This window comes from Mobula hypostoma, chromosome 12 (genome assembly GCF_963921235.1).
Source record: "Mobula hypostoma chromosome 12, sMobHyp1.1, whole genome shotgun sequence".
Classification (NCBI taxonomy): Eukaryota; Metazoa; Chordata; class Chondrichthyes; order Myliobatiformes; family Myliobatidae; genus Mobula; species Mobula hypostoma.
The window spans coordinates 114,333,084-114,360,993 of NC_086108.1; the positions used below are offsets into that span (position 1 = coordinate 114,333,084).

The window sequence follows — 27,910 nt, forward strand, 5'->3', positions numbered from 1 at the left end:
GCATCTCCAAGCCTGAATACTTGAAACCACAGTTAGCAAAATTGTCTCACTGCTTATTTCCACTAGCTATCCGTGACAAAAATTCCTGCTTTTTGAATACAAATACACACTGACACTATTTAAAAGCTGTTTGCTTTAAGCACAATGTAGTGTCTAACAAGTGCACAGGACTGATGCGATTCAAAAACAACATTCTCCTGCCCCAATTAAGTGGCATAGTGTCCCAAATAAATGAAGGAACTCTGGACATTTTCTCAATCAGTTTTTGTATGTTAAGAGTTGCCCCAAATAAGTGGCTCCTTGATTAACCAATGGACAAATTAACTGGAGTCCACTGTATTAGGTTATGGCATAATGATTCATGTGCAGTACCCAAGCCCCAGTGAATTCTAACCCACCTCTACAATGTGACTGCCATTACACACAGCCCAAACTCTTCACTATAACTGGGCTGGATGGATGCACTGGGAGATGGTTTTATGGAATTCTGGAAACTGGGTTGGGGTATGGGAAGCTGTGGTATTGAATGGATGGGATTTCAGGGATAGGTTTGGGTATTAGGATTAGAGTTGCAAGGTTTTGGTGGGATGGTGCATTGGGAATTGATTGGGATATTGTGGATGAGTTGGAAGGAGATGTCGGGGACTGGTTGGGATGGGGTATATGGATGTATTGAGACGTTGGAGATGGGCTGTGATAGGATATCAAAGGATAAGGTGAGAAATTGGAGGTTGAGTTTGAATATAGAGGGTGGGGTTTCAGGATCGAGTTCAGATGTGGTATTGGATTTGGGTTGGAATATGGGAATGGGTTAGGATAGGGTATTTGGGAGAGGTTTAGGTATTGGAGATAGATTGGGAGGAATCATTGAAAAATAAACTGATTAGGGTTGAGATGGGATATTAGGGATGGGATGTGCTATTGGAGATAGTATAGTTTATTGGAGTTAAGGTGGGGTATTGGGGATGGGTTGGGTTGGGTTTTAGGTATGGGATAAGGTTTTGGAGATAAGTTGGGATAGGGTATTTGGGATGGGTTGAGGTATCAGAGATAGGTTGGGAGGAAACATTGGAAAATAGATTGGGGTATTAAGGTTGAGACAGGGTATGGTGGATGGGATGTGTTATAGGGGATAGTTTGGGGTATTGGGGTTGAGGTGGGGATTGGTTGGGTTGAGTTTTGGGTATGGGTTAAGGTATTGGAGGTGGTTTGGGATAGGGTATCTGGGGTATTGGGGATGGGTTGGGATAGGGTAGCATGGGGTATTGAAGGACCAGGTTGGAGCATTGGGCTTGAGGTGTAGACATTGGAGGTGTTGGTGGGGAATGGTAGTTTCTGGTTGGGAGTGTGGTTTGGACTAAGGGGTTGGGCTTCCTGCCACTGGAGCTGCTTCCACTAGACACAGAAACACCTAAACCTTGTCAGCCACTGGACACAGAAACACCTAAACCTTGTCAGCCACTGGACACAGAAACACCTAAACCTCTGTCAGCCACTGGACACAGAAACACCTAAACCTCTGTCAGCCACTGGACACAGAAACACCTAAACCTCTGTCAGCCACTGGACACAGAAACACCTACACCTCTGTCAGCCACTGGACACAGAAACACCTAAACCTCTGTCAGCCACTGGACACAGAAACACCTACACCTCTGTCAGCCACTGGACACAGAAACACCTAAACCTCTGTTAGCCACTGGACACAGAAACGCCTAAACCTCTGTCAGCCACTGGACACAGAAACACCTACACCTCTGTCAGCTACTGGACACTGGCACATGTTGCTCGGTGACACTGTATTACTGGCTCAGATCCTCATCCCATGATACCACCAAGTAGACCACTCCAAGGCCAGTGAGAGTGGAACTCCCTGTATGTGATCTGTGCATCCCTGGCAAGTCTGAGGTCTAATGTGCAACTCTTTTTGCTCTTGATGTGTTTGCTGGAAATTTTTTTTTTGTGTGTTCGTCCATTGTCGACGTCGATGAGGACCTCGTCACCATTATTGGTGGTGTCAAGACTAGCGTGTGGTTTGGATTTAAGTGAGGGAGAGTTGCGCAGCGTCAACCTCACTCTCTCTTCCCAATTCCCATCTGGATCCAGTGGCAAGACAGAGTCGAGATGGCTGGAGATGGGACTAGGCGCAGTGGATGACCAGGACGTCTTCTGTGTCTTGTCCTGCTCTACATGTTCCACGACGCTTACAGAGACCGCCTTCTTGACCGTTGGACCTTCCATTGGTCTCGTCCGCTCAATCCACCGGAGACTGTCTTCATATGCTGGGATAGACAACTCCCTATCTCACCGAGGGTCTGAGACCCGTCAGCTACCCTCACCTGGTTTAGCCAGCTTGTCGAAGCCGTTGCCCGGGGTGTGGCCGCTGTCGCATGCAAACAGCTACGGGGAGCCACAGGTGAGAGCTGAGTGCCAGGTGGGGACCAAAGGTGGACTAACCGCCTTGAAAAGGACACGACATGTTCCCCCACCAGAGGTGCTACCCCTCCCTGACACCCCGTACACCCTATTGCTGGAAATAGAGTCACTCACAAGCCCAACCACAAATCTCCTTCCCTCAGGGAGATCAGCAAAGCAGAGGGGTCTTTACTACAATCTGGTAGTTGGTGCTCCCATCACTCATGGCATTTAATTTGAGATTAGGAAGACAGAAATTCACTCCACAAAGCTAAAGTGAGATATGAGCTCGTCTCGAGAGAATGCATCTCTTCACCACTAGTGGAAAGTTTCTAGGGCTGAAAGGTAGAAATGCTGACTCTTCAATTACCCAGCCACAAGTGGACAAAGAGACTATCCTAAAGAGAATATTGGCTACAGGACAGAAAAGAGACAGATTAGCTTTATTTGTCACATGTACATCGAAATATACAATGAAATGCATTGTTTTCATCAAATCAAATCAGTGGGGATTGTGTTGGGGCAGCCCACAAGTGTCGCTGTGCTTCTGGCACCAACATAGCTTGTCTGACTTACTAGCCTGACCCATCTGTCTTTGGGAGGAAACAGGAGCACCCGGAGGAAACCTACATGGTCACGGGGAGAACGTACAAACGACTTACAGACAGCGGTGGGAACCGAACCCGATTGCTGGAGCTATAAATTCAACTGCTACACGACTGTGCTACCCATAACTCCAGTCCCTGTGGAAATGCAGTGGAAGACTTGTATTAGCCACTTCCGCCCTGGAAAAAAAATCTCTGACTATCTGCTTGATCCTATGCCTCTTGTCATCTTGTACAGCTCTATCCAATTCAATCCAAGTTTAATTGTCATTCAACCACAGATGAATACTCATTACTACCGCAAAACGAGACAGTGTTACTCTAGAGTCGAGGTGTAAAACACGGTGCCAACAGTCACACACAGCACATATAAGAGAGAAAGATACACTTGATAAAAGCGACCAAACTCAAGCCATCCAATGCTGCTGAAATCTGCAGACAACCACAACAGAGCTTCTACCAAGCGAAAACTGGGAGAGCAGCACTGACTCTGGCCTGGGTGTCATGCCTCACCACCCCAGTGCTTCTCCCTGGCTAATGTAAACAGGCAACACTGTGGCTTGAGGCCTAGTGCTCGTACATGCAAAATAGCAAGCACATATAGGATATCAGTAAAATACAATCACACAAAATATAAATGCATAAATACTCCAGACTCTCAGTCCATAGATCTGTTGAGCGAGTGAACTGGTGGGGGGGGGTGGGGGGCGTGTGGTGGACAGCACCAACTCTAGCCCAAATGCCAAATGCTGCACCATGGTGCTCCCCTCCCCGGCTGCGATGTCTCTATCCTGGTGGCTGTAAACAGGCAGTATGGAGTCACCTCTCACTCTGTCCTCCCTGAAATGCAATGCCTCTGTTTTTCAGTGATCGTGCTGTGCATCCTGGAAGTCATCGTCATCCTCATGCTGATTTTCTTACGGAAAAGAATTAGTATTGCAATTGCACTCCTCAGGGAAGGGAGCAAGTAAGTGGCTGTGTATTGTTGGAGATCGCAGTTTTTATGTCAACTTAATGCTTTACTCTCTGCTCCTTAACACTTAATACTTTGAAGGTGGTGTCACAGGTAGGCAGGGCCTCTTCTGGGGAAGGTATGAGCTCTTCAAAAAAGGGCAGATTGCACGTGAACCCAAGCGGGTTCAATATCCTGCAGGTAGGTATGCTGGGGCTGTGGGAGAGTGTTTAAACTAATTTGACAGGGGCATGGTAACCGGAGTGATAGAGTTCAGGATGGGACAATTGTGGTGCAACTAGATGCAGTGTGTAGTGAGACTGTCAGGAAGGTCAGGGAGATGATGGAGCAAAGTATCAGGCAGTGGGTTGCATTAAAATGCTAGAGGAGGCCAAAATCAAAAAGGGTGAGGACCACAAAACTGGAGGTTGTATATCTGAATGCAACTGTGTTGTGCTAGCCACTACCCCACTGTGCATCAGTCTTCACTGTGGAAGACACCAGCAGAATGCCAGAAATTCAGGAGTGTTGGGAAGGAGTGAGTGTTGGTGCTAGTATTAAGGAGATGGTGCTTGGGAAGCTGGATAGTCTGAAGGTAGGTAAGTCACCTGGACTACATCCCAGGATCCTGAAAGAGGTGCTGAAGAGATTGTGGAGGCATTAGTAATGATCTTTCAAGAATCACTAGATTCTGGAATGGTTCCTGAGGACTGGAAAATTGCAAATGTCACTCCACTCTTTAAGAAGGGAGGGAGGCAGAAGAAAGGAAGTTATAGACCAGTTAGTCTGACCTCAGTGGTTGGGAAGACGTGGAAGTCGATCGTTAAGGATGTGGTTTTGGGGTTCTTGGAAGCATGTAATAAAATAGGCCAAAGTGAGCGTAGTTTTCTAAAGGGGAAATCTTGCCTGACTAATCTGTTGTAATTCTTTGAGGAAATAACAGGTAGGATAGACAAAGGAGAGTCAGTGGATGTTGTTTATTTGGATTTTCAGAAAGCCTTTGACATGGCCCCACTTGAGGCTGCTTAGCAAGTTAAGAGCCCAGGGAATTACAGGAAGGATATTAGCATGGATGGAAGCAACATGCACAAAACGCTGGAGGAACTCAGCAGGTTGGGCAGCAACTGTGGAAACGAACAGTCAATGTTTTGGGCCGAGACCCTTCATCAGGACTCAGCCTGAAACATTGACCGTTCGTTTCCACGGATGCTGCCCGACCTGCTGAGTTCCTCCAGCGTTTTGTGCGTGTTGCTTTGACCCCAGCATCTGCAGAATATTTTGTGATTAGCATGGATGAAAGATTGGCTAATTGGCAGGAGGCAACGAGCGGGAATAAAGGGGACCTTTTCTGGTTGGCTGCCAGCGAGTAATGGTGTACCGCAGGGTTCGGTGTTGGGATCACTTCATTTCACGTTGAATGTCAATGCTTTAGATGAAATAATTGATTGCATTTTGGCCACTTTTTGTGGACAATACGAAGGTAGTTGGAGAGGTGGGTACTGTTGAGGAAGCAGAGTGTTTGCAGAAGGACTTGGACAGTTTGGGCAAATGGCCAAAGTGGCAATGGAATATAACAAAGGGAAGTGTATGGTGATGCACTCAGCAGAAGGAATAAAGGCACAGACTATGTTCTAATTGGGAGAAGATTCAAAAATCAGAGTTGCAAAAGGATTTTGAAGTCCGCTGGCACGATTCCTTGCAGGTTGAGTTGGTGGTGGGCAGGCAAATGCAATGTTAGCATTCATTTCGAGAGGACTAGAATACACAAGTAAGGATGTAATGCTGAGGCGTAATAAGGGACTGATCAGACCGCGCTTTAAATATTGTGAGCAGTTTTGGGCCCCTCGTCAAAGAAAAGATGTGCTGTCATTGGAGACGGTCTGGAGGAGGTTTACGAGAAAGTACCCAGGAATGAAAAGGTAGTATATGAGAACCGTTTGATGGCTCTGTGCCTGTACTCATTAGAGTTTAGAGGAATGAGGGGAGATCTCATTGAATATTGAAAAGTCTTGGTAGACTGGATGTGCAGATGATGTTTCCTTTGGTCAGGGAGTCTAGGACCAGAGGGCACAGCCTCAGAGTAGAGGGACATCCATTTAGAACCGAGATGAGGAGGAATCTCTTTCATCAGAGGGTGGTGAAGCTGTGGATTTCATTGCCACAGACAGCCGTGGAGGCCAAGCCATGCGGTATATTTATGTCGAAGGCTGATAAGTTCTTGATTAATCAAGGTGTCAAATATTACGGGGAGAAGGCAGGAGAATGGACTTTAGAGGGTTAATAAATCAGCAATGAAGGAATGATGGAGCAGACTCAATGGGCTGAGTCTTATGTTCTAAGTCTTATGATCTAAAGAGCAGTTTTGGCACATTGGCTTTCGTAAATCAAAATAAACTATAGAAAGGGTGCAGAGGAGATTTACAAGAATGCTACCTGGATTGGGGAGCATGCCTTTTGAGAATATGTTGAGTGAACTTGGCCTTTTCTCCTTGGAGCGACAGAGGAAGAGAGGTGACCTGATAGAGGTGATTAAGATGATGAGAGGCATTGATTGTGTGGATAGTCAGAGGCTTTTTCCCAGGGCCGAAATAGCTAACATGACAGGGCACAGTTTTAAGGTGCTTGGAAGCAGGTACAGAGGAGATGTCAGGGGCAAGTTTTTTACACAGAGAGTGGTGAGTGCGTGGAATGGGCTGCCAGCGACAGTGGTGGAGGTGAATACGATAGGGTCTTTTAAGAGACTCTTGGATAGGTACATGGAGATTAGAAAAATAGAGGGCTATGGGTAATCCTAGGTAATTTCTAAGGTAAGGGCATGTTCGGCACAGCTTTGTGGGCCGAAGGGCCTGTATTGTGCTGTAGGTTTTCTATGTTTCTATGTAACGAGAACAGGATTTGGGATGTTAAGCTGAAATCATATAAGATATTGGCAAGGCCTAATTTGGAATATTGTGTGCGGTTTTCGTCACCTACCTACAGGAAAGATATGAATAAGATTGAAAGCGTATAGTGAAAATTTGCGAGAATGTTGCCAGAACTTGAGAATCTGAGTTATAGAGAGAGGTTGAATAGGCTAGGACTTTATTAAGCCCATTAGACTATAAGGCATGGGAGCAGAATTAGACTATTTGGCCCATCGAGTCTGCTGTGCCATTCAATCATGGCTGATCCTTTTCCCCCCTCCTTAGCCCCACTCCCTGGCCTTCTCCCCGTAACCTTTATGCCATGTCCAATCAAGAACCTATCATCTCTGCCTTAAATACACCCAACGACCTGGCCTCCACAGCTGCCTGTGTCACAAATTCCACAAATTCACCACCCTCTGGCTAAAGAAATTTCACTGTATCTATGTTTTAAATAGATGCCTCTCTATCCTGAGGCTGTGCTCTCTTGTCCTAGATTCGCCCACCATGGGAAACATCCTTTCCAGATCTACTCTGTCTAGGCCTTTCAGCATTCAACATTCTTGGCCCAAAATGTCGACTGTACCTCTTCCTATAGATGCCGCCTGGCCTGCTGCGTTCATCAGCACTTTTTGTGTGTGTTGCATCAAATTGTGATCACTGGTTCCTAAGGGTTCTTTCACCATAAGCTGCCTAATCGCCTCTGATTCATTACATAACACCCAATGCAGTGTAGCTGATTCCCTAGTAGGCGCAATGCCAAAATGCTCTAAAAAGCCATCTCTTAGGCATTGAACAAACTCACTCTCTTGAGATCCATTACCAACCTAATTTTCCCAGTCAATGTGCATGTTAAAATCTCCCATGACTGTCATAAATTTCCCTTTTGACTCACCTTTTCAATTTCCCATTGTAATCTGTGGTACACATTCCAATTACTGTTTTGGAGGTCTGTATATTACCGCAATCAGGGTCCTTTTACCCTTGCTTAACTCAACCCACAAGGATTCAATATTTTCCGATCCTATGTGTCTCCTCTTTGTAATGATTTGATATTATTCTGTACCAGCAGAGGCATGCCAGCCCCCTCTGTCTACCTTCCTATCCCTCTGATACAACGTGTAACCTTGGACATTCAGCTCCTAATACAGCCATCCTTCAGCCACGATTCAGTGATGGCCACAACATCATAACTGGCAGTCCGTAAAATTGCAACAAGATCATCCACCTTATTTCTTATACACTGTACATTAAGATATAACACTTTGAGTACTGTATTTGCTGCTCCTTTTTGATTCTGCATCCCTAATGTACATCCCTGCTGGCTGTAATTTTGTCCCAACATGTGCCTGCCCTTCCTGACAATCTGACTGCAGTCTGCCTTTGTTTTTGTTTTATCATCTGTGCTACCCAGCGTCCCTTCGCTCTGGTTCCCATCCCCTGGCCAAATTAATTTAAACCCTCTGCGACAGCTCCAACAAACCTGCCCATGAGAATATTGGTTCCCCTCGGGTTCAGGTGCAATCCATCCCTTTTGAACAGGTCACGCCTCCCCAGAGGAGTTCCCAATGATCCAAGAGCCTGAACCCTGCCCCCTACACCAGCTTCTCAACATTACATTTATCTGCCAAGTCATCCTGTTTCTACCCTCACTGGTGCGCAAGAAAATGAGGGGAGATTTGATAGAAGCATACAACATTATGAGGGGTATAGACAGGGCAAATGCAAGCAGACTTTTTTCACTGAAGTTGGCTGAGATGAGTACTAGAGGTCATAGGTTAAAGGTGAGAGGTGCAATGTTTGGGGGAACATCTTCACTCAGAGGGTGGAACTGGTGGATCTGAGTTTTCTTGCAACATTTAAGAGAAGTTTGGAAAGGTACATGGGTGGGAAGGACATAAAGTTCTATGGTCAAGGGTGCGATTCAATGGGACAAGGCAGCAAAACCGTTTGGCATGGACTAGATGGGCCTTAAGGTTTGATCCTGTGATTTAATGCTCTATGACTGGCTAACTTCATAAGCAAACCAACCTCCTGCTCCCAAGTATACCTTAACTTAACCTCCAATGTCATCTGAGTAACCTCCCGAATATATTGGCAACCTCTGTTTATTTCCTCAATTATTGATGAAGGGTCTCATTCTGAATCACCAACTGTTTATTCATTTCCATAGATGCTGCCTGGCCTGCTGAGTTCCTCCAGCATTTTGTGTGTTTGTTGCTGTAGATTTACAAATTTTCTGCAGAAACACTTGAGTTGTATGCCAACATACATCCTTCCCCAGCACAACAAACAACATTGTAGGCTGACTTAGACCTGCGCACAGTACGGTATATGGAATAAAGTAGATGAACTTGTAGCACAGTTGCAGATTGGCAGGTATGGTGTTGTAGGCTTCACTGAATCATAGTTTTAGATTATGAGGACACTCAGTCCTCGTTCATTGTCATTTAGAAATGCATGCATTAAAAATGATACAATGTTCCTCCAGAAAGATATCACAGAAGCACAGGACAGACCAAGACTAAAACTGACAAAACCACTTAATTATAACATATAATTACAACAGTGCAAAGCTATACCGTAATTTGATAAAGAGCAGAACATGGCACGGTAAAAAAAAGTTGAAAGAAGATTATAGCTGCGAGCATAATATTCAAGGAAACACATTGAATCGAAAGGACAGTCAGAAAGGCAGAGGGAATGGCATTGCTCTGTTGGTAAAAAATTAAATCAAATCATTAGAAAGGGTGACATTGTCAGAAGGTGTTGAATCATTGTGAATAGAGCTTAGGAACTGCAAGGGTAAAAAGAGAGTTGTATACAGACCTCCAAACATAAGGAAGGATGTGGCCTAAAAATCACGGTGGGAGATTGAACATGCATGTCAAAAAGGCAATGTTACAATAGGGGATTTCAATATACAGGTAGATTGGGGAAACCAAGTTGGTGCTTGATTCCAGGTGGGAGAGTTTCGAGAGTGCCTGCAAGGTGGATTTTGAAAGCAGCTTGTGGTTGAGGGGATTAGAAGTGAAAGGGTTGACTAAATGGAGAGAAAAATACAAAAGTTGAGGTGCGAGGGGACTTGGGAGTCCTTGTACAGGATTCCCTGAAGGTTAATTTTGAGGTTGAGTCTATGGTGAGGAAGGCAAATGCAATGTTAGCATTCATTTCAAGAGGACTAGAATATAAAAGCAAGGATGTAATGTTGAGTCTTTTATAAAGTACAGATCAGGCCTCACTTGGAGTACTATGTGCAGTTTTGGGCCCCTTATCTTAGAAACGATGTGCCGAAACTGGAGAGGGTTCAGAGGAGGTTCAAAAAAATGATTCCAGGATTGAATGGCTTGTCATAGGAAGAGCGTCTGATGGCTCTGGGCCAGTATTCACTGGAATTCAGAAGAATGAGGGATGACCTGATTGAAACCTATAAATGGTGAAGACCTTGATAGAGTGAATGTGGAGAGGATGTTTCTTCTGGTGGGAGAGTCTAAGACCAAAGGACACAGCCTCAGAATAAAAGGATGTCATTTTAAAATGGAGATGAGGAGGAATTTCTTTAGCCAGAGAGTGGTGAATCTGTGGAATTCATTGTCACAGGCAGCTGTGGAGGTCAAGTATTTATGTTTATTTAAGGCAGAGGTTAATAGATTATTGAATGGTCAGGGCATGAAGGGATACATGAAGAAGGCAGGTGATTGGGCTGAGAGGAAAATTGAATCAGCCATGATGAAATGGCAGAGCAGACTCGATGGGCTAAGTAGGCTAATTATGCTCCTATATCTTATGGTCTTATGTAACTCAATTCCCAAATTGTCACTTCTCAGTGGGTCCTGTTAGTCGTCCAAAGAGTGAACTTCCTCTGTTCCCTCCCCAACGCCAGCACATCCTTTCTTAGATAAGGGGCACAAACCTGCTCACAATACTCCAATTGTGGTCTGACCAATGCCTTATAAAGTCTAGTGCTTTGTGTTGTTGGTGTCAGGTGGAAGGGACTGAGTTGGTGGGGAACCTAGGTATACTGATCAAAGCCTGTACAGAAACAGGCCTTTTGGCCCAACGATTCCCTGCCGACCATTAACCATCCAATGATGCCAATCCAACACAAGATCCCATTTCATTCCCTCTTTAGGCCCATCACCTAATTCCACTCCTCACCCACACACTGGTGACAATCTACAGCGGCCAATTATCCTGCTGAGCCGCATGTCTTTGGGCACCCAGGGGAAACCCATGTGGTCACAGGGAGTACATGCAAACTCCACACAGACAGCACTGGAAGTCAGCATCAAACACTAGACTCTGGGGCTGTACCCGCTCTCAAACTGTGTCGCCTTTGAACTTTGTTTAATGCCAGGCACTGCCGGTGCTGTTTGTTGCACCAACCAGTAGAACAAACTCTGCATCTGTCTCACTCAGGATTTAAAAACTCAATCGTTTTCCAGCAAATATCAGACAGTCACCAATACATCCAACCAGGAATTCACGGGCCACCTCTTTCTGCAAAGGGCTGGGGGGAGGGGACAAAGGGATCCTGGGATCCCTGAAAGTTGCTGTACAAGTTGATAGGGTGGTTAGGAAGGTGTATTAGAAATTCATTAGTCAAATATTGAGGCAATGTTACAGTTCTGTAAAACCCTCAGACCAACATGGAATCCAGTGTTCAGTTTTGGTCGCCTCATCATAGGACAGATATGGAAGCTTTAGAGAGGGTGCAGAGGAGATTTACCAGGATTCTGCCTGGGTTAGAGAACATGTCTTAGGAGAACAAGTTGAATGAGCTGGGGCTTTTCCCTTGGGAGTGGAGGATGAGACAGAAGTGTAATTAGCAAATTTGCTGATGACACAAAGCTGGGTGGCAGTGCGAAATGTGAGGAGGATGTTATGAGAATGCAGGGTGACTTGGACAGGCTGGGTGAGTGGGCAGATGCATGGCAGATGCAGTTTAATGTGGATAAATGTGAGGTTATCCACTTTGGTGGTAAGAACAGGAAGGCAGATTATTATCTAAATGGAGTCAAGTTAGGAAAAGGGGAAGCACAACAAGATCTAAGTATTCTTGTACATCAGTCACTGAAAGCAAACGTGCAAGTACAGCAGGCGGTGAAGAAAGCTAATGGCATGCTGGCCTTCATAACAAGGGGAATTGAGTATAAGAGCAAAGAGGTCCTTCTGCAGCTGTACAGGGCCCTGGTGAGACCACACCTGGAGTACTGTGTGCAGTTTTGGTCTCCAAATTTGAGGAAGGACATTCTTGCTATTGAGGGAGTGCAGCGTAGGTTCACAAGGTTAATTCCCGGGATGGCAGGACTGTCATATGTCGAAAGATTGGAACGACTGGGCTTGTATACTCTGGAATTTAGAAGGCTGAGAGGGGATCTTATTGAAACATATAAGATTATTAAGGGATTGGACACACTGGAGGCAGGAAGCATGTTCCCGCTGATGGACGAGTCCAGAACCAGAGGCCACAGTTTAAGAATAAGGGATAGGCCATTTAGAACGGAGTTGACGAAAAACTTTTTCACCCAGAGAGTGGTGGATATATGGAATGCTCTGCCCCAGAAGGTTGTGGAGGCCAAGTCTCTGGACGCTTTCAAAAAAGAGATGGATAGAGCTCTTAAAGATAGCGGAATCAAAGGTTATGGGGATAAGGCAGGAACTGGATACTGATTGTGGATGATCAGCCATGATCACAGTGAATGGCGGTGCTGGCTCGAAGGGACTCCTGCACCTATTGTCTATTGTCTATTGTCTGTACAAGGTGAGAAGAGTGGGCAGCCAAAAACTTTTACCCAGGGTGGAAATGGCTAATACGAAAGGGCAAAATTTTAAGGTGGAGGAAAGTTTAGGGGGGATGTCAGAGGTAAGTATTTTACACAGAGAGTGGTAGGTGTGTGGAATGCCCTGCCAGGGATGGTGATAGTGACAGATACATTGGAGACATTTAAAAGATAGGCTCATGGATGATAGAAAAATGGAGGGTTATGTGGGAGGGAAGGGTTAAATTGATCTTAGAGAAGGTTAAAAGGTCAGCGCATATTGTGGGCTGAAGGGCCTGCAGTATGCTCTAATGTTCTATGTCCTGTGAATGTGGAACCCTTGCCCCGTGGTATAAGGGTGAAGACCTGGAAGGGATCTCAGGGATGGGAGGGGAGGGGAGCAAAGTGGAGTGAAGGAGGCAGTGGTGTGGTGGGTGTCACTACATGACGTTCTTGAGGCCCCTACTAGGTTAAGTTGGGGTTAGTCACACTCGATGTCAATGAGGAACGAGGGGAGAAACCTAGTGCGGCAGGAAAACAAGCATGGAGTGCTTGGGCTGAATGGCCTGTACACTCCCTGTTTGGTAAAGTGTCGGATGTTTAGGTAGATTAATTTTTTTTAAGCGTGTCATACCAGACATTCAGCCATTCTTGTCTGGCACGTGGTGTCAGGATTAACTGGGTCACGTTCCGAACGTTCCTGACTCGACCCTTGTATTTTTTACGAGGCCGAGTGGCTAGCTCGACACTCAACCCAGTACAGATGGAAAGCGTGCTTGGGGGTGGCCCGACCTGGATTTGAACTCGGGAACCTTCGCTCTGGAGTCCGGAACTGATCTCACTGTGCCACCGGCCGGCGGTAGATTAATAACGTGAAGTGAGAGATTGTTGTGAAACCACAGGCAGATCTTCAATCTCTCTCCCACGTACTGATTCATCACCACCTCGGATTTGGCCACGACAGTGGTGTCATCAGCAAACTTAAATACTTAAATGTAAAGTGTTGGATGTCTTTAGTTGCTCATCTGTTCATCTGACTGGTGTTTTTTTTATCCTCAGAGCCATTGGATATATTATGTCTACCCTCTTCTACCCTATCATCACTTTCCTGCTCCTAGCCCTCTGCATTTGCTACTGGGCTGTAACAGCCATGTATCCTTTCCGGGGATTTCGAGCTCCCTCATCCGACATCAAATAGACCGGGACAGCAAGGCTCCTGTAGCTTCACCTGCCCTACACTCTAGTGACAGAGCAAGTTTGTATGTTCCTTCCCCAGTACCACCGGGTTTCAGATCAGAATCAGAATCAGGTTTAGTACCACTGGCATATGTTGTGAAATTTGTTGTTTTGCAATATATAATATTGTAATTTATAGATATTTATCATTAAGTCAATAAGTAGTGCAAAAAAAGAGGGAAAAAAATTAGTAGGGTAATGTTCATGGGCTCATTGCCCGTTCAGAAATCTGATGGCAGAGGGGAAGAAGCTGTTCCCGAAACGTTGAGTGTGTGTCTTCAGGCTCCTGTACCTCCTTCCTGATGATAGCAATGACAAGAGGGCATGTCCTGGCTGATGGCAGTCCTTAATGATTGATGGAGGCTGCTTTTTTGAGGCATCAGCTTTTGAAGGTGTCCTCGATGTTGGGAGGCTAGTGTCCATGATAGCGTCCAGCTGCAGCTTTTTCCGATCCTGTGCAGTGGCCCCTCCGTACCAGGCAGTGCTACAACCTGGTTAATTGAACCTGCATGAAACCAGCGCTTTGTACTGGGGTGGAGACGCAGTGGGACAGTCCCGGAGGTGGGGTGGTGGTGCCTGGGGAGATTGGACGGCTCTCCCTAAGGTGGTGAAGGTAAGGCAGAGAATTAAGGAGGTGAGGATCGTTACTGAGGTTTTCGTTGAGCACATTACAGGAAGCGTGCCCGGGGAGTGGAGTGTGTGTGTGCTGAGAACACAAGGTCCAGAGGGCAGAGGAGGAAATAGCTCCCCCAGCAGGGATCTGGGGCCTATGGCCATGGAACAGGGACTTGTGCAGAAAGTTGGTCAGAGTGGGGAGAGATTGACTGGGGACTTCTCCACTGTACTTGCACAGTCCTGATGGGCCAAACAGCCATCTTCTAGATTGGATCAATGAGCTCCATTGGAGTTTTTCTATGCCTCAAAAAACAAAGGAGAAAAGGGTTAGATTGTTCTGAGAGTAGGTTAAAGGGCCAGCACAACATTGTGGGCTGAGGGGCCTGGATGGTCCTTTATTATTCTGTGTTTTAAAGTGGAAACGTTATCTCATTGTTGACGGGGATGCGGACAGAATTGCTGAATTATTCTTTAACGGCAAGCCTGCAGATTCCTGTCGACCTCTGGTGAGGCGGTGTACAAGGTAATGGCCAGTCATGGCCAGTGTAAATATGCAAACACCACGTGCAATCCTGAGGTAAGTGCAGCAGGTCGAACCAGGGGTTCATTTGGTAGCCCAGCCTGGATCAGGGGCAAAGCACACACCTCCTGGTCTGGAGTCACCTAAGGAGAGAGACACAGTTACTTTTGCAAGCAACACACACAAATTGCTGGAGGCACTTCGCAGGTCAGGCAAGCATCTATGGAAAAGAGTACGGTCGGCGTTTCAGGCCGAGACCCTTCAGCAGGACTGGGGGCAAAAAGGGTGAGACGCCAGAGAAAGAAAGTAGGGCGTTGGGAGGAAGAACCACAAGGTGATAGGTGAAACCGAGAGGGGGGAAGGGGTGAAGTAAAGAGCTGGGAAGTTGATTGGTGAGAGAGATAAAGGGCTGGAGAAGGGAGAATCTGATAGGAGAGGACAGAGGGCCATGGGAGGAGGACCACAGGGAGGGAGAGAGGAGATAAGGTGAGAGGGACGTTGGAATGAGCAATGGGGAAGGAGAGGGGGAGGGAGGGCATTACAGAAAGTTCAAGAAATCAATGTTCATGCCATCAAGTTGGAGGCTACACATCTTCTACTCCAGCTTAAAGAAGGCAAACGTAAAAGAGGCGGACAACAGAAGAGATTCAAAGACATCTTAAAAGCCAACATGAAGAAATGTAACATCGGCATCAACAATTGGGAAACCAATGCCAAGGACAGAAAACTCTGGCAAGCCATCATCCGAGAGGGAACAGCAACTTTCGAAGCCAACAGATGTGCGGAATTAGAAGAAAAGAGAAGAAAATGGAAAGAGAGGCAGCAACAACCAAAGCCCGATCTGCCATCTGGAACTACCTGTCCTGAATGCAGAAGAACTTTCAAAGCCAAGATTGGACTCATAAGCCACTTGAGAGCCCATAAGTAGATCAACAGAACGAAGACCATCATCCTCGACCTCGAGGAATAGCCATGACGACACAGACGGAATATAAGATGTTGCTCCTCCAACCTGAGTGTGGCCTTATCATGACAGTAGAGGAGGGCATGGACTGATATGTTGGAATTAAAATGGGTGTCACTGGGAGACCCTGCTTTATCTGGCAGACAGATTGTAGGTGCTCGGCAAAGTGATCTCCCAATCTACGTCGGGTCTCACTGATATACAGGAGGCAAAACCGGGAGGACTGGATACAGTAGATGACTCCTACAGTCACACAGGTGAAGTATCGCCTCACCTGGAAGCATACTGTTGTGCAGGGGGACTTGGGAGTGCTAGCGCATGGATTGCAAAAAGTTGGCTTGCAGATACAAGAAGTTATTAAGAAGGCAAACGGAATGTTGGCCTTCATTGCTAGAGGGATTGAATTCAAGAGCAGGGAGGTTATGCTGCAACTATACAGGGTACTGGTGAGGCTGCACCTGGAGTACTGTGTGCAGTTCTGGTCTCCATACTTGAGGAGGGATATACTGGCTTTGGAGGCAGTGCAGAGGAGGTTCACCAGGTTGATTCTAGGGATGAAGGGGTTAACCTATGAGGAGAGATTGAGTCACCTGGGACTATACTCTCTGGAATTCAGAAGAATGAGAGGGGATCTTATAGAAACATACAAAACTTTGAAAGGGATAAGAAAGAAGTAGGAAAGTTGTTTCCATTGGTAGGTGAGACTAGAACTAGGGGACATTGCCTCAAGATTCAGAGGAGAAGATTTAGGACGGAGATGAGGAGAAACTGTTTTTCCCCAGAGAGTGGTGAATCTGTGGAATTCTCTGCCCAGGGAAGCAGTTGAGGCTTCCTCACTAAATATATTTGAGATACAGTTAGATAGATTTTTACATAGTAAGGGAATTAAGGGTTATGGGGAAAAGGCAGGTAGATGGAGCTGAGTTTACGGACAGATCAGCCATGATCTTATTGAATAGCGGGGCAGGCTCGATGGGCCGGATGGCCGACTCCTGCTCCTATTTCTTATGTTTTGGGGCTCTGAATGGTAGTGAGGGAGGAGGTGTAGCACTTGTTCCGCTTGCAAGGATAAGTGCCGGGAGGGAGTCGTGTAGGGAGCGCTCCCTGTGGTACTCTTCCCCCTTTTCCTTCTTCCATGGCCTTCTGTCCTCTCCTATCAGATTCCCCCTTCTCCAGCCTTGTATCTCTTTCATCAATCAGCTTCCCAGCTCTTTACTTCCACCCCTCCCCCATCAACAGATTTTTTTCTTGTCTATAATTGGGTTACTTTTGCATCTCCATTAGTCGCCATTTTATGAGGTTCACCTGTACACTTACTTGTTCATGCAAATACCTAATCAGCCAATCATGTGGCAGCAACTCAATGCATAAACATATGCAGACATGGCCAAGAGGTTCAATTGTTGTTCAGACCCGATATTAGAATGGGGAAGAAATGTGAAGAAAAGTGACTTTGACCGTGGAATGATTGTTGGTGCTAGACCGGGAGGTCTGAGTAACTCAAACTGCTAATCTCCTGGTATTTTCACATAGAACAGCCTCTAGAGTTTACAGAGAATGGTGTGAAAAACAAAATAAATCCAGTGAGCAGCATTTCTGTGGGAGAAACTGCCTTGAAGTGGATGGGCTATAGCAGCGGAAGACCACACTGGGTTCCACTCCCGTACCTAGTAAAGTGGACACTTAGTGTACTGGCCTTTTATTCTGGTCACAAAGGTGAAGCACTCCAGGCACCAATACCCCAGACAGCAATTTGCCAGGACAGTATGCTCCTTCTCCCCCTGGATTCTGCCTGGCTTCAGGAGGATATCAGCAACTGTGGGGCTTTTTCCTTTGAGGCCAAGGAGGATGAGGGGTGACTTGACAGGGGTGTATGTACAAGATGATAAGAGGCATAGATTGAGTGGACAGCCAGAGACTTTATCCCAGGGTGAAAATGATTAACACGAGGGGACATAATTTTACTGTGATTGCAAGGAAGTATAGGGGGGTGTATGAGGTAAAGTTTCTTACATGGAGAGTGGTGGGTGCGTGGAACGTCCTGCCAGAGATGGTGGTCAAGGTAGATTCATTAGGAGCATTTAAGAGACTCTTGGATAGGCATGTGGCATTGTGGGAGGGAATGGTTAGATTGATCTTGTAGTAGGTCAAGGGGTTGCCACAACATTGTGGACTGAAGGACCTGTGCTGTCCTGTGATGTTCCATGATCTATGTTCCCCTCGCGTCCCTTCTACCCCTCCTCTTCACTCCCTGCGCACTTGTCCCTGGGAATGGCTTCTTCATTTGCCCAGGCAGACAGAACGAGCTGCCAGGATGCTGATGGAAGCAGTTACAACAGCATTTAGTGGCACAAACAGGCAGAGTGTGGTGGGATATGGACCAGGTGCAGGTAAATGGGATGAGAATCAGATTTAATATCACCGGTGTATGGTGTGAGATTTGTTTTACGGCAGCAGTACATAGCAATACATAACAATAAAAACTATAATTTACAATAAGAAGTATGTTTAAAAAAATAAATAGTGCAAAAAGAGAGTGAAGAATATTGTAGGAATATTCATGGATTCATTGTCCTCTCAGAAATCTGATGGCGGAGGGGAAGGAGCTGTCCCTGAAACATTGAGTGTGTCTTCAGCCTCCTGTACTACCTCCTTGATTCGAGCCATGAGAAGAGGGCATGTCCTTGGTGATGGGCTGCTTGATAATGGATGTCTCCTTGAGACATTGCCTTTTGAAGATGTTCTCGATGCTGGGGAGGCTGGTGCCTGTGATGGAGCTGACTGAGTTTACAACTTTCTGCAGCTTTTTCTAATCTGTGTTCTCTCCGTACCAGACAGTGATGTGACCAGTTAGAATGCTCTCCACAGTAATTCTGTAGAACTTTATGAGAGTCTTTGGTGACATTCCAAATCACCTCAAATTCCTAATGAAATATAGCTGCTGTCATGCCTTCTTCTTAATTGCATTAATATGTTGGGCCCGGGTTAGATCCTCAGAGATGTTGACACCTAGGAACTTGAAACTGCTCACCCTTTCCACTACTGATCCCTCGATCAGGACTGTGTGCGTTCCCTCGACTTCCCCTTCCAAAGTCCACAGTCAGTAGTTTGCATCGCCATCATGGTCAGTGATTCTGTACTGTACTCTTCCATGTTACTGCACTGTGTTGTGTCAGCACTGCCCACTGCCCGATACCCTCACCTACTCTGTACTGTACTCTTCCATGTTACTGCTCTGTGATGTGTCAGCACTGCCCACTGCCTGATACCCTCACCTACTCTTTTGCCCTGCTTCCTCCCTCAGCCACCATTCCAATGAGGGTGAACCTAATCGGCTTGGCGTGGTTAGCGTAACGCTTCACAGCGCCGGCAGTTGGGGTCAATTCCCGCTACTGTCTGTAAGTTTTTGCACGTTCTCACCATGACCTCATAGGTTTGCTCCAGGTGCTCTGGTTTCCTCACACCTTCCAGCGATGTATGGGTTAGTAAATCGTGGACATGCTGTGTTAGGTTCAGAAGCATTGGTGACATTTTGTACACATATCTCCTAGGTCCCTGCCTGACCTCCCCTCATGTCATCCTCACAACCTACTTTCCGACCAGGCCTTCCTGCAGGTCAGTTATCTGAGCTGGAGGAACACGGGAGCAGATGGAGAGGGGTGGGAGCAGATGACCTGATGGGTTATAATTTCTGTGTAGCTGTAAAAATGTGCTGTCTGTACCTGATTAGTACAGGGGATTCCAGTCCTTCAGGATTACAGCTGCCTCCTACATCGCCAGCAGGCAAGTGGCATCGGTTCAGGAGGGACTGTACTACCCTTCCCTCTGAGCATGAGGGGCAGGTGACACACAATACCCCTGATGCTCTACCTCCCTAAGGCCAGTTCTTGGCATGTGTAGAGGAATTCCATCAGAACTTAAGACATAGGAGCAGGAGGAGACCGTTTGACTCATCAAGTCTGTTCCACCATTCCATCATAGCTATTTCATTATATCTCTCAACACTATTCTTCTGCCTGCTCCTCATAACCTCTGACGCCTTGACTAATCAAGAACAAATCATCCTTCTCCTTAAATACACTCAATGACTTGGCCTCCACAGCTGTCTGTGGCAATGAATTCCATAGATTCACCAGCCTCCTCTGGGTAAGGAAATTCCTCCTTAGTTCTGAGACTGTGCCGACTGTCTCCACTGTAGGAAATGAGTCAACGCCTTTTTGTTCTTCCCCAATAGACATTCAACACCAGCAATGTCACCAAGCTGTGCCGGGGAGCACAATGTGCCTTTGCGTTCTACGGCGGAGAGACCGTTTACCACAAGTACATCTTCATCCTTCAGCTGTGCAACCTCTTCGTCTTCCTGTGGCTGGTCAACTTTGCCATTGCCCTGGGCCAGTGCACCTTGGCCGGTGCCTTCGCCTCCTACTACTGGGCATTCAAGAAGCCAGCAGACATACCATCTTTTCCCCTGCTCGCCTCCTTCGGCCGCGCCTTGAGGTGAGAACACCCAGGGGCTTCCACCCTCGCTACTCCGGTCCCTAGTAGGTACAACCAAGAGGCAGTATGGTAGCAGAGCAGCTAGCGTGAGGCTTTACAACACCAGCGACCCAGGTTCGGTTCCGGGATAGAGCTTGTATGTCTCACTGTGACCGCGTGGGTTTCCTCCGGGTGCTCCGGTTTCCTCCCACATTCCAAAGGCGTACCATTCTGGGTTAGTGAGCTGTGGGCATGTTGGCACTGGAATCACAGCAGCACTGCAAGGATTGAAAGAGGACAGTATCTTTTTCACTGGGGTTGAAATGTCTAATAGCTGAGGACATGTACTTAAGCTGAGAGAGGGGAAGTTCAAGGGAGACATGAGGGCCAAGATTTTTACACAGAGAGTGGCGGGTGCCTAGAGTGCCCTGTCTGGAGTGGTGGGAGAGGCAGATACATGAGGGACTTTTATGAGGTGTTTAGATGGGCACATGAACGTGAGGAAAATGAAAGAATAAGGACTTGCGTAGGCAGAGAGGATTAGTTAGATTGCCTATTTAATTAGTTTGGCAGAGCATGTCCTATGTCATGTAGAATGGGATTGACAGGGAAGTAGATCGATCATGAAGAAATGGTGGAACAGACCCGATGGGCTGAATGGTCTGTTTCTGTTCCTTTGTCTTTCGGCCTCATGGTCTAACAGGGAGACGTGAGTGTCCCTGTGATAACTGTTCTATGTCTAAAAGAGAGAGAAGATCAGGGGACTGAGGGCGATAGGGAACTGGCACAGAAGGGTCATTGTGGGACAGGACAGAACTGAGGGGAGAAGGTGTGATTGCAGGTGAGGGGACAAGACGGTGCGAGGATTAGGATGACGGAACAAAGGTGAGGGGTATAGCATTAAGATTCTGAGTGCAAGGGTCAGAGTCAGGATGAGGACAAGGGTCACAGTTGAGGTAGGGGAGAGTGACTGACTGCGAGGAGATGGGAAGAATGAGGCTCCCAGGGTGCTGGAGGCGTAACCTTGACTCTATCTCCACACCTCAGGTACCACACCGGGTCGCTGGCCTTCGGCTCTCTCATCCTCGCCCTCGTTCAGTTTATCAGGGTCATTCTGGAGTACCTGGACAACAAGCTGAAAGGTGAGTGAGGGATGACGGAGAGAAGGAGGGACATGGTCCACACTGGGAAGGGAACGGGGCAGGGGTTGATGAAGGAAAAGAGGGAGACGTGGTCCACACTGGGAAGGGAACGGGGTGTGACGAAGAAAAAGAGAGAGACGTGGTCCACACTGGGAAGGGAACGGGGCAGGGAAATGAAGGAAAAGAGGGGGACGTGGTCCACACTGGGAAGGGAATGGGGGGGGCAGTTGATGAAGGAAAAGAGGGGGACGTGGTCCACACTGGGAAGGGTACGGGGGGGTGAAATGAAGGAAAAGAGGGGCACATGGTCCACACTGGGAAGGGAATGGGACAGGGAAATGAAGGAAAAGAGGGGGACATGGTCCACACTGGGAAGGGAACGGGGGGGGTTGATGAAGGAAAAGAGGGGGACGTGGTCCACACTGGGAAGGGAATGGGGGGGTTGATGAAGGAAAAGAGGGGGACGTGGTCCACACTGGGAAGGGAATGGGGGGGTTGATGAAGGAAAAGAGGGGGACGTGGTCCACACTGGGAAGGGAATGGGGCGGGAAAATGAAGGAAAAGAGGGGGACATGGTCCACACTGGGAAGGGAACAGGGGGTGATGAAGGAAAAGAGGGGGACGTGGTCCACACTGGGAAGGGAACAGGGGGTGATAAAGGAAAAGAGGGGGACATGGTCCACGCTGGGAAGGGAACAAGGGGTGATGAAGGAAAAGAGGGGGACATGGTCCACACTGGGAAGGGAATGGGGGGGTTGATGAAGGAAAAGAGGGGGACGTGGTCCACACTGGGAAGGGAATGGGGGGGTTGATGAAGGAAAAGAGGGGGACGTGGTCCACACTGGGAAGGGAACAGGGGGTTGATGAAGGAAAAGAGGGGGACGTGGTCCACACTGGGAAGGGAACAGGGGGTGATGAAGGGAGAGAGGGGGACGTGGTCCACACTGGGAAGCGTGCAAGGAGCGGGAGTGGGGGTGAGTGGGTGATGAAGAAGGGAAGGTGGGATGGCAAAGTTCAAAGTAAAGTGAAAGGTCTGAAAGTAGATAAGTCACTTGGACCAGATGGTGTACACCTCAGAGTTCTGAATGAGGTGGTTGAGGAGATTGTGGAGGCATTAGTAATAATTTTTCAAGAATCATAAGATTCTGGAATGGTTCTGGAAGACTGGAAAATTGCAAATGTGACTTCTTTTTTCCAGAAGGAGGAGAGGCAGAAGGAATGCAACTATAGGCCCGTTAGCGGTTGGGAAGCTGTTGGAGTCGATGAGTTTTCAGGGTACTTGGGGGCACATGATAAAATAGGCCATAGTCAGCAAAGTTTCCTGACAAATACGTTGGAATTCTTTGAAGAAATAACAATAAGGATAGACAAAGGAGAATCAGTTGATGGCAACACACATCAAAGTTGCTGGTGAACGCAGCAGGCCAGGCAGCATCTCTAGGAAGAGGTACAGTCGACGTTTCAGGCCGAGACCCTTCGTCAGGACTAACTGAAGGAAGAGCTAGTAAGAGATTTGAAAGTGGGAGGGGGAGGGGGAGATCCAAAATGATAGGAGAAGACAGGAGGGGGAGGGATGGAGTCAAGAGCTGGACAGGTGATTGGCAAAAGGGATATGAGAGGATCATGGAACAGGAGGCCCAGGGAGAAGGAAAAGGGGGAGGGGGGGGAACCCAGAGGATGGGCAAGGGGTATAGTGAGAGGGACGGAGGGAGAAAAAGGAGAGAGAGAAAAAGAATGTGTGTGTATATAAATAAATAAATAACGGATGGGGTACGAGGGGGAGGTGGGGCATTAGCGGAAGTTTGAGAAGTCACTGTTCATGCCATCAGGTTGGAGGCTACCCAGACGGAATATAAAGTGTTGTTCCTTCAATCTGAGTGTAGCTTCATCTTTACAGTAGAGGAGGCCGTGAATAGACATATCAGAATGGGAATGGGATGTGGATTTAAATGTGTGGCCACTGGGAGATCCTGCTTTCTCTGGCGGACAGAGCGTAGGTGTTCAAAGAAACGATCTCCCAGTCTGTGTCGGGTCTCGCCAATATATAGAAGGCCACTTCGGGAGCACCAGACGCAGTACATCACCCCAGCCGACGCACAGGTGAAGTGTCGCCTCACCTGGAAGGACTGTCTGGGGCCCTGAATGGTGGTGAGGGAGGAAGTGTAAGGGCATGTGTAGCACTTGTTCCGCTTACAAGGATAAGTGCCAGGAGGGAGATTGGTGGGGAGGGATGGGGGGGACGAATGGACAAGGGAGTCGCGTTGGGAGCAATCCCTGCAGAAGGCAGAGAGAGGCGGGGAGGGAAAGATGTGCTTAGTGGTGGGATCCCGTTGGAGGTGGCAGAAGTTACGGAGAATAATATGTTGGACCTGGAGGCTGGTGGGGTGGTAGGTGAGGACAAGGGGAACCCTATTCCTAGTGGGGTGGCGGGAGGATGGAGTGAGAGCAGATGTACGTGAAATGGGGGAGATGCGTTTAAGAGCAGAGTTGATAGTGGAGGAAGGGAAGCCCCTTTCTTTAAAAAAGGAAGACATCTTCTTCGTCCTGGAATAAAACGCCTCATCCTGAGAGCAGATGTGGCGGAGGCGGAGGAATTAAGAGAAGGGGATGGCATTTTTGCAAGAAACAGGGTGAGAAGAGGAATAGTCCAGATATCTGTGAGAGTCAGTAGGCTTATAGTAGACATCAGTGGATAAGCTGTCTCCAGAGATGGAGACAGAAAGATCTAGAAAGGGGAAGGAGGTGTCGGAAACTGACCACGTAAACTTGAGGGCAGGGTGAAAGTTGGAGGCAAAGTTAATAAAGTCAACGAGTTCTGCATGCGTGCAGGAAGCAGCGCCAATGCAGTCGTCGATATAGCGAAGGAAAAGTGGGGGACAGATACCAGAATAGGCACGGAACATAGATTGTTCCACAAAGCCAACAAAAAGGCAGGCATAGCTAGGACCCATATGGGTGCCCACAGCTACACCTTTAGTTTGGAGGAAGTGGGAGGAGCCAAAGGAGAAATTATTAAGAGTAAGGACTAATTCCGCTAGACGGAGCAGAGTGGTGGTAGAGGGGAACTGATTAGGTCTGGAATCCAAAAAGAAGTGTAGAGCTTTGTGACCTTCCTGATGAGGGATGGAAGTATATAGGGACTGGACATCCATGGTGAAAATAAAGCGGTGGGGGCCAGGGAACTTAAAATCATCGAAACGTTTCCTCGTGTTTGAGAATCAGTTGATGTTCTGTTCTCGGATTTTCAGGTCTTTGACAAAGTGCCACACGTTATCAACTAACTCCAAGCCCATGGGATTACAGGAAAGATTCTAGCATGGATAAAGCAGTGGCAGACTGGCAGGAGGAAAAGAGTGGGAATAAAGGGAGTCTTTTCTGGCTGGCTGCCGGTGAACAGTGGTGTTTCACAGGGGTGTATATTGGGACAGATTCTTTTAACCTTATATGTCAATGACTTGGATGATGGAATTGATGGCTTTGTTGAAAAGTTTGGAGGTGATATGAAGATAAGGTGGAGGGACAGGAAGTTTTGAGGAAGTAGAGAGGCTACAGAAGGACTTAAACAGATTAGGAGGATGGGCAAAGAAATGGCAGATGGAATAGTGTTGAGAAGTGTACGGTCATGCACTTTGGTAGAAGAAATGAAAGGGTAGACTATTTTCTAAATGGAGAGAAAGTACAAAAATCTGAGATGGAAAGGGACTTGGGAGTCCTTGTGTAGGATTCCCTGAAGGTTAATTTGCAGGTGGAGTCAGTTGTGAGGAAGGCAAATGTGATGTTAGCACTTATTTCAATAGGACTAGAATTTCAAAGCAAGGATGTAATGTTGAAACGTTATAAAGCACTAGTGAGGCCTCACTTGGAGTATTATGAACAGTGTTGGGCCCGTTATCTTGGAAATGTGCTGAAACTGGATAGGGTTCAAAGGAAGTTCACGAAAAGGATTCCAGGATTAAACAGCTTGTCATATGAAGATCTGGGCCTGTATTCACCAGAATTTAGAAGAATGATGGATGATCAAATTGAAACCTTTCGAATGGAGAAAGGCCTTGATTGAGTGGAAGGGGAAAAGATGTTTTCTATGGTGGGAGTGTCTAAGACCAGAGGACACAACATCAAAATAGGGGGGTGTCCTTTTAGAATGGAGATGAGGAGAAATTTCTTTAACCAGAGGGTGGTGAATCTGTGGAATTCATTGCCTCAGGCAGCTGTGGAGGCCAAGTCTTTATGTATATTTAAGGCAGAGATTGATAGATTCTTGATTGGTCAGGGCATGAAGGATATGGGGGTGGGGGGAAGGCAGGAAATTGGAGCTGAAAGGAAAAATGGATCAGCCATGATGAAATGTTGGAGCAGACTTGATGGGCCAAATGGCCTAATTCTGCTCCTATATCTTATGGTCTTATCTGGCTGTACATATACGCAACCAAATGAAACAATATTCCTCCAGATCACAAAGCATATATCATACACAGCACATAACACAAACATTACCAAATAAAATATACAGTAATTCAAAATACAAGCAGTGCACAGCACAAGTGACCAGTGACCAGCTCACTGTCCTGGTGGCAGGGGATTCATTAGTCTCACTGTGTGAGGGAAGGAGTCCGAGACCTGGTGCTCCTGTACCTCCGTCCTGATGTTTGGGTTTCTGATGGAAAGGGATGCAGGTACATCTTTATTCCTTCCTTCCCACCACCTCCTTTTATTTTTCCCCTTTTCTTTCTGGTCGCGATGAAGGGTCTAGTTGGACCCGACTGTTCAATTGTCAGTTTCTTTGCAGTTTAACAATTAATTATTTGCTTGCATTTTAAGTAGCATTTATCTATATCACAGTTTAATAAGCCTCCAGTGGCTATACGAAGTAAAATTTGGGAAGCTTCTTTGTTCTTCTATAAGTGAAGAAGTATTTTCTCATTGGTTAATTTTCTTGCAGTCTTGAATAAATATTTTATAATTGGGTTATTGTTATTTCTGGAATTCCCTATCTTTGGGTGTAAAAGTAGCTGTTTTATGCTGGGCTATTTCTAGATCCTTTCTTCAACCCTGTCACTGTTCTCCTTGTTCTTCCAACTCTCAATAAAATGATGGTGAAGCAGCAAGTTTAATGTCTCATTCCTGCCTTCTAAAAGACCATTGATTTAAACACCAGAATTCAACAGTCCTTACCTGAAACGGTGACAATTTACTCACTGCCGTAGAAGCTGCCCGACCTGTTGAGTTCCTCCAGCATTTTGTGTACATTGTTCAAAGCTGACTGGTGTTTTATTCTCCCCTCCAGGAGCACAGAACAAGTTCGCCAGGTTCCTGTTGTGCTGTCTCAAGTGTTGCTTCTGGTGTTTAGAAAAATTCATCAAATTTCTGAACAGGAATGCTTACATAATGGTGAGTCAGCTGCCGAAGTGTGCAACAGTTATATAGTCCACCTGAGCAGCAGTGACCACACCACCTCACTACTTACAACTTCAATACAGGGGCAGTATTAAAGGAGCGTCACACTGTGGGAGGGGTGGTACTGAGGGAGGGTCACACTGTGGGAGGGGTGGTACTGAGGGAGAGTCACACTGTGGGAGGGGTGGTACTGAGGGAGGGTCACTCTGTGGGAGGGGTGGTACTGAGGGAGGGTCACACTGTGGGAGGGGTGGTACTGAGGGAGGGTCACACTGTGGGAGGGGTGGTACTGAGGGAGGGGATGCTGTGGGAGGGGTGGTACTGAGGGAGAGTCACACTTTGGGAGGGGTGGTACTGAGGGAGAGTCACACTTTGGGAGGGGTGGTACTGAGGGAGGGTCACACTGTGGGAGGAGCGGTACTGAGGGAGGGTCACTCTGTGGGAGGGGTGGTACTGAGGGAGGGTCACACTGTGGGAGGGGTGGTACTGAGGGAGGGTCACACTGTGGGAGGGGTGGTACTGAGGGAGAGTCACACTTTGGGAGGGGCGGTACTGAGGGAGGGTCACACTGTGGGAGGAGCGGTACTGAGGGAGGGTCACTCTGTGGGAGGGGTGGTACTGACGGAGGGTCACACTGTGGGAGGGGTGGTACTGAGGAAGGGTCACACTGTGGGAGGGGTGGTACTGAGGGAGGGTCACACTGTGGGAGGGGTGGTACTGAGGGAGGGTCACACTGTGGGAGGGGTGGTACTGAGGGAGGGTCACTCTGTGGGAGGGGTGGTACTGAGGGAGGGTCACACTGTGGGAGGGATGGTGCTGAGGGAGGGTCACACTGTGGGAGGGGTGGTACTGAGGGAGGGTCACACTGTGGGAGGGGTGGTACTGAGGGAGGGTCACACTGTGGGAGGGGTGGTACTGAGGGAGAG

General features: G+C 47.3%; 1 protein-coding gene across 4 annotated transcripts in view; it reads left to right on the forward strand.

Moving 5' to 3' along the window:
• The window catches only part of LOC134355076 (choline transporter-like protein 5), a 202,401-nt gene that overhangs the window by 151,490 nt on the left and 23,001 nt on the right, over positions 1-27,910 (forward strand). For all 4 annotated transcript variants that reach the window (XM_063064811.1, XM_063064810.1, XM_063064814.1 and 1 more), the window contains 6 exons: positions 3,888-3,987; positions 13,697-13,789; positions 14,978-15,065; positions 20,207-20,469; positions 21,496-21,590; positions 26,875-26,978. In XM_063064811.1, coding sequence (XP_062920881.1) covers positions 3,888-3,987; positions 13,697-13,789; positions 14,978-15,065; positions 20,207-20,469; positions 21,496-21,590; positions 26,875-26,978 — 743 coding nt within the window. The remainder of the gene's footprint in view (positions 1-3,887; positions 3,988-13,696; positions 13,790-14,977; positions 15,066-20,206; positions 20,470-21,495; positions 21,591-26,874; positions 26,979-27,910) is intronic.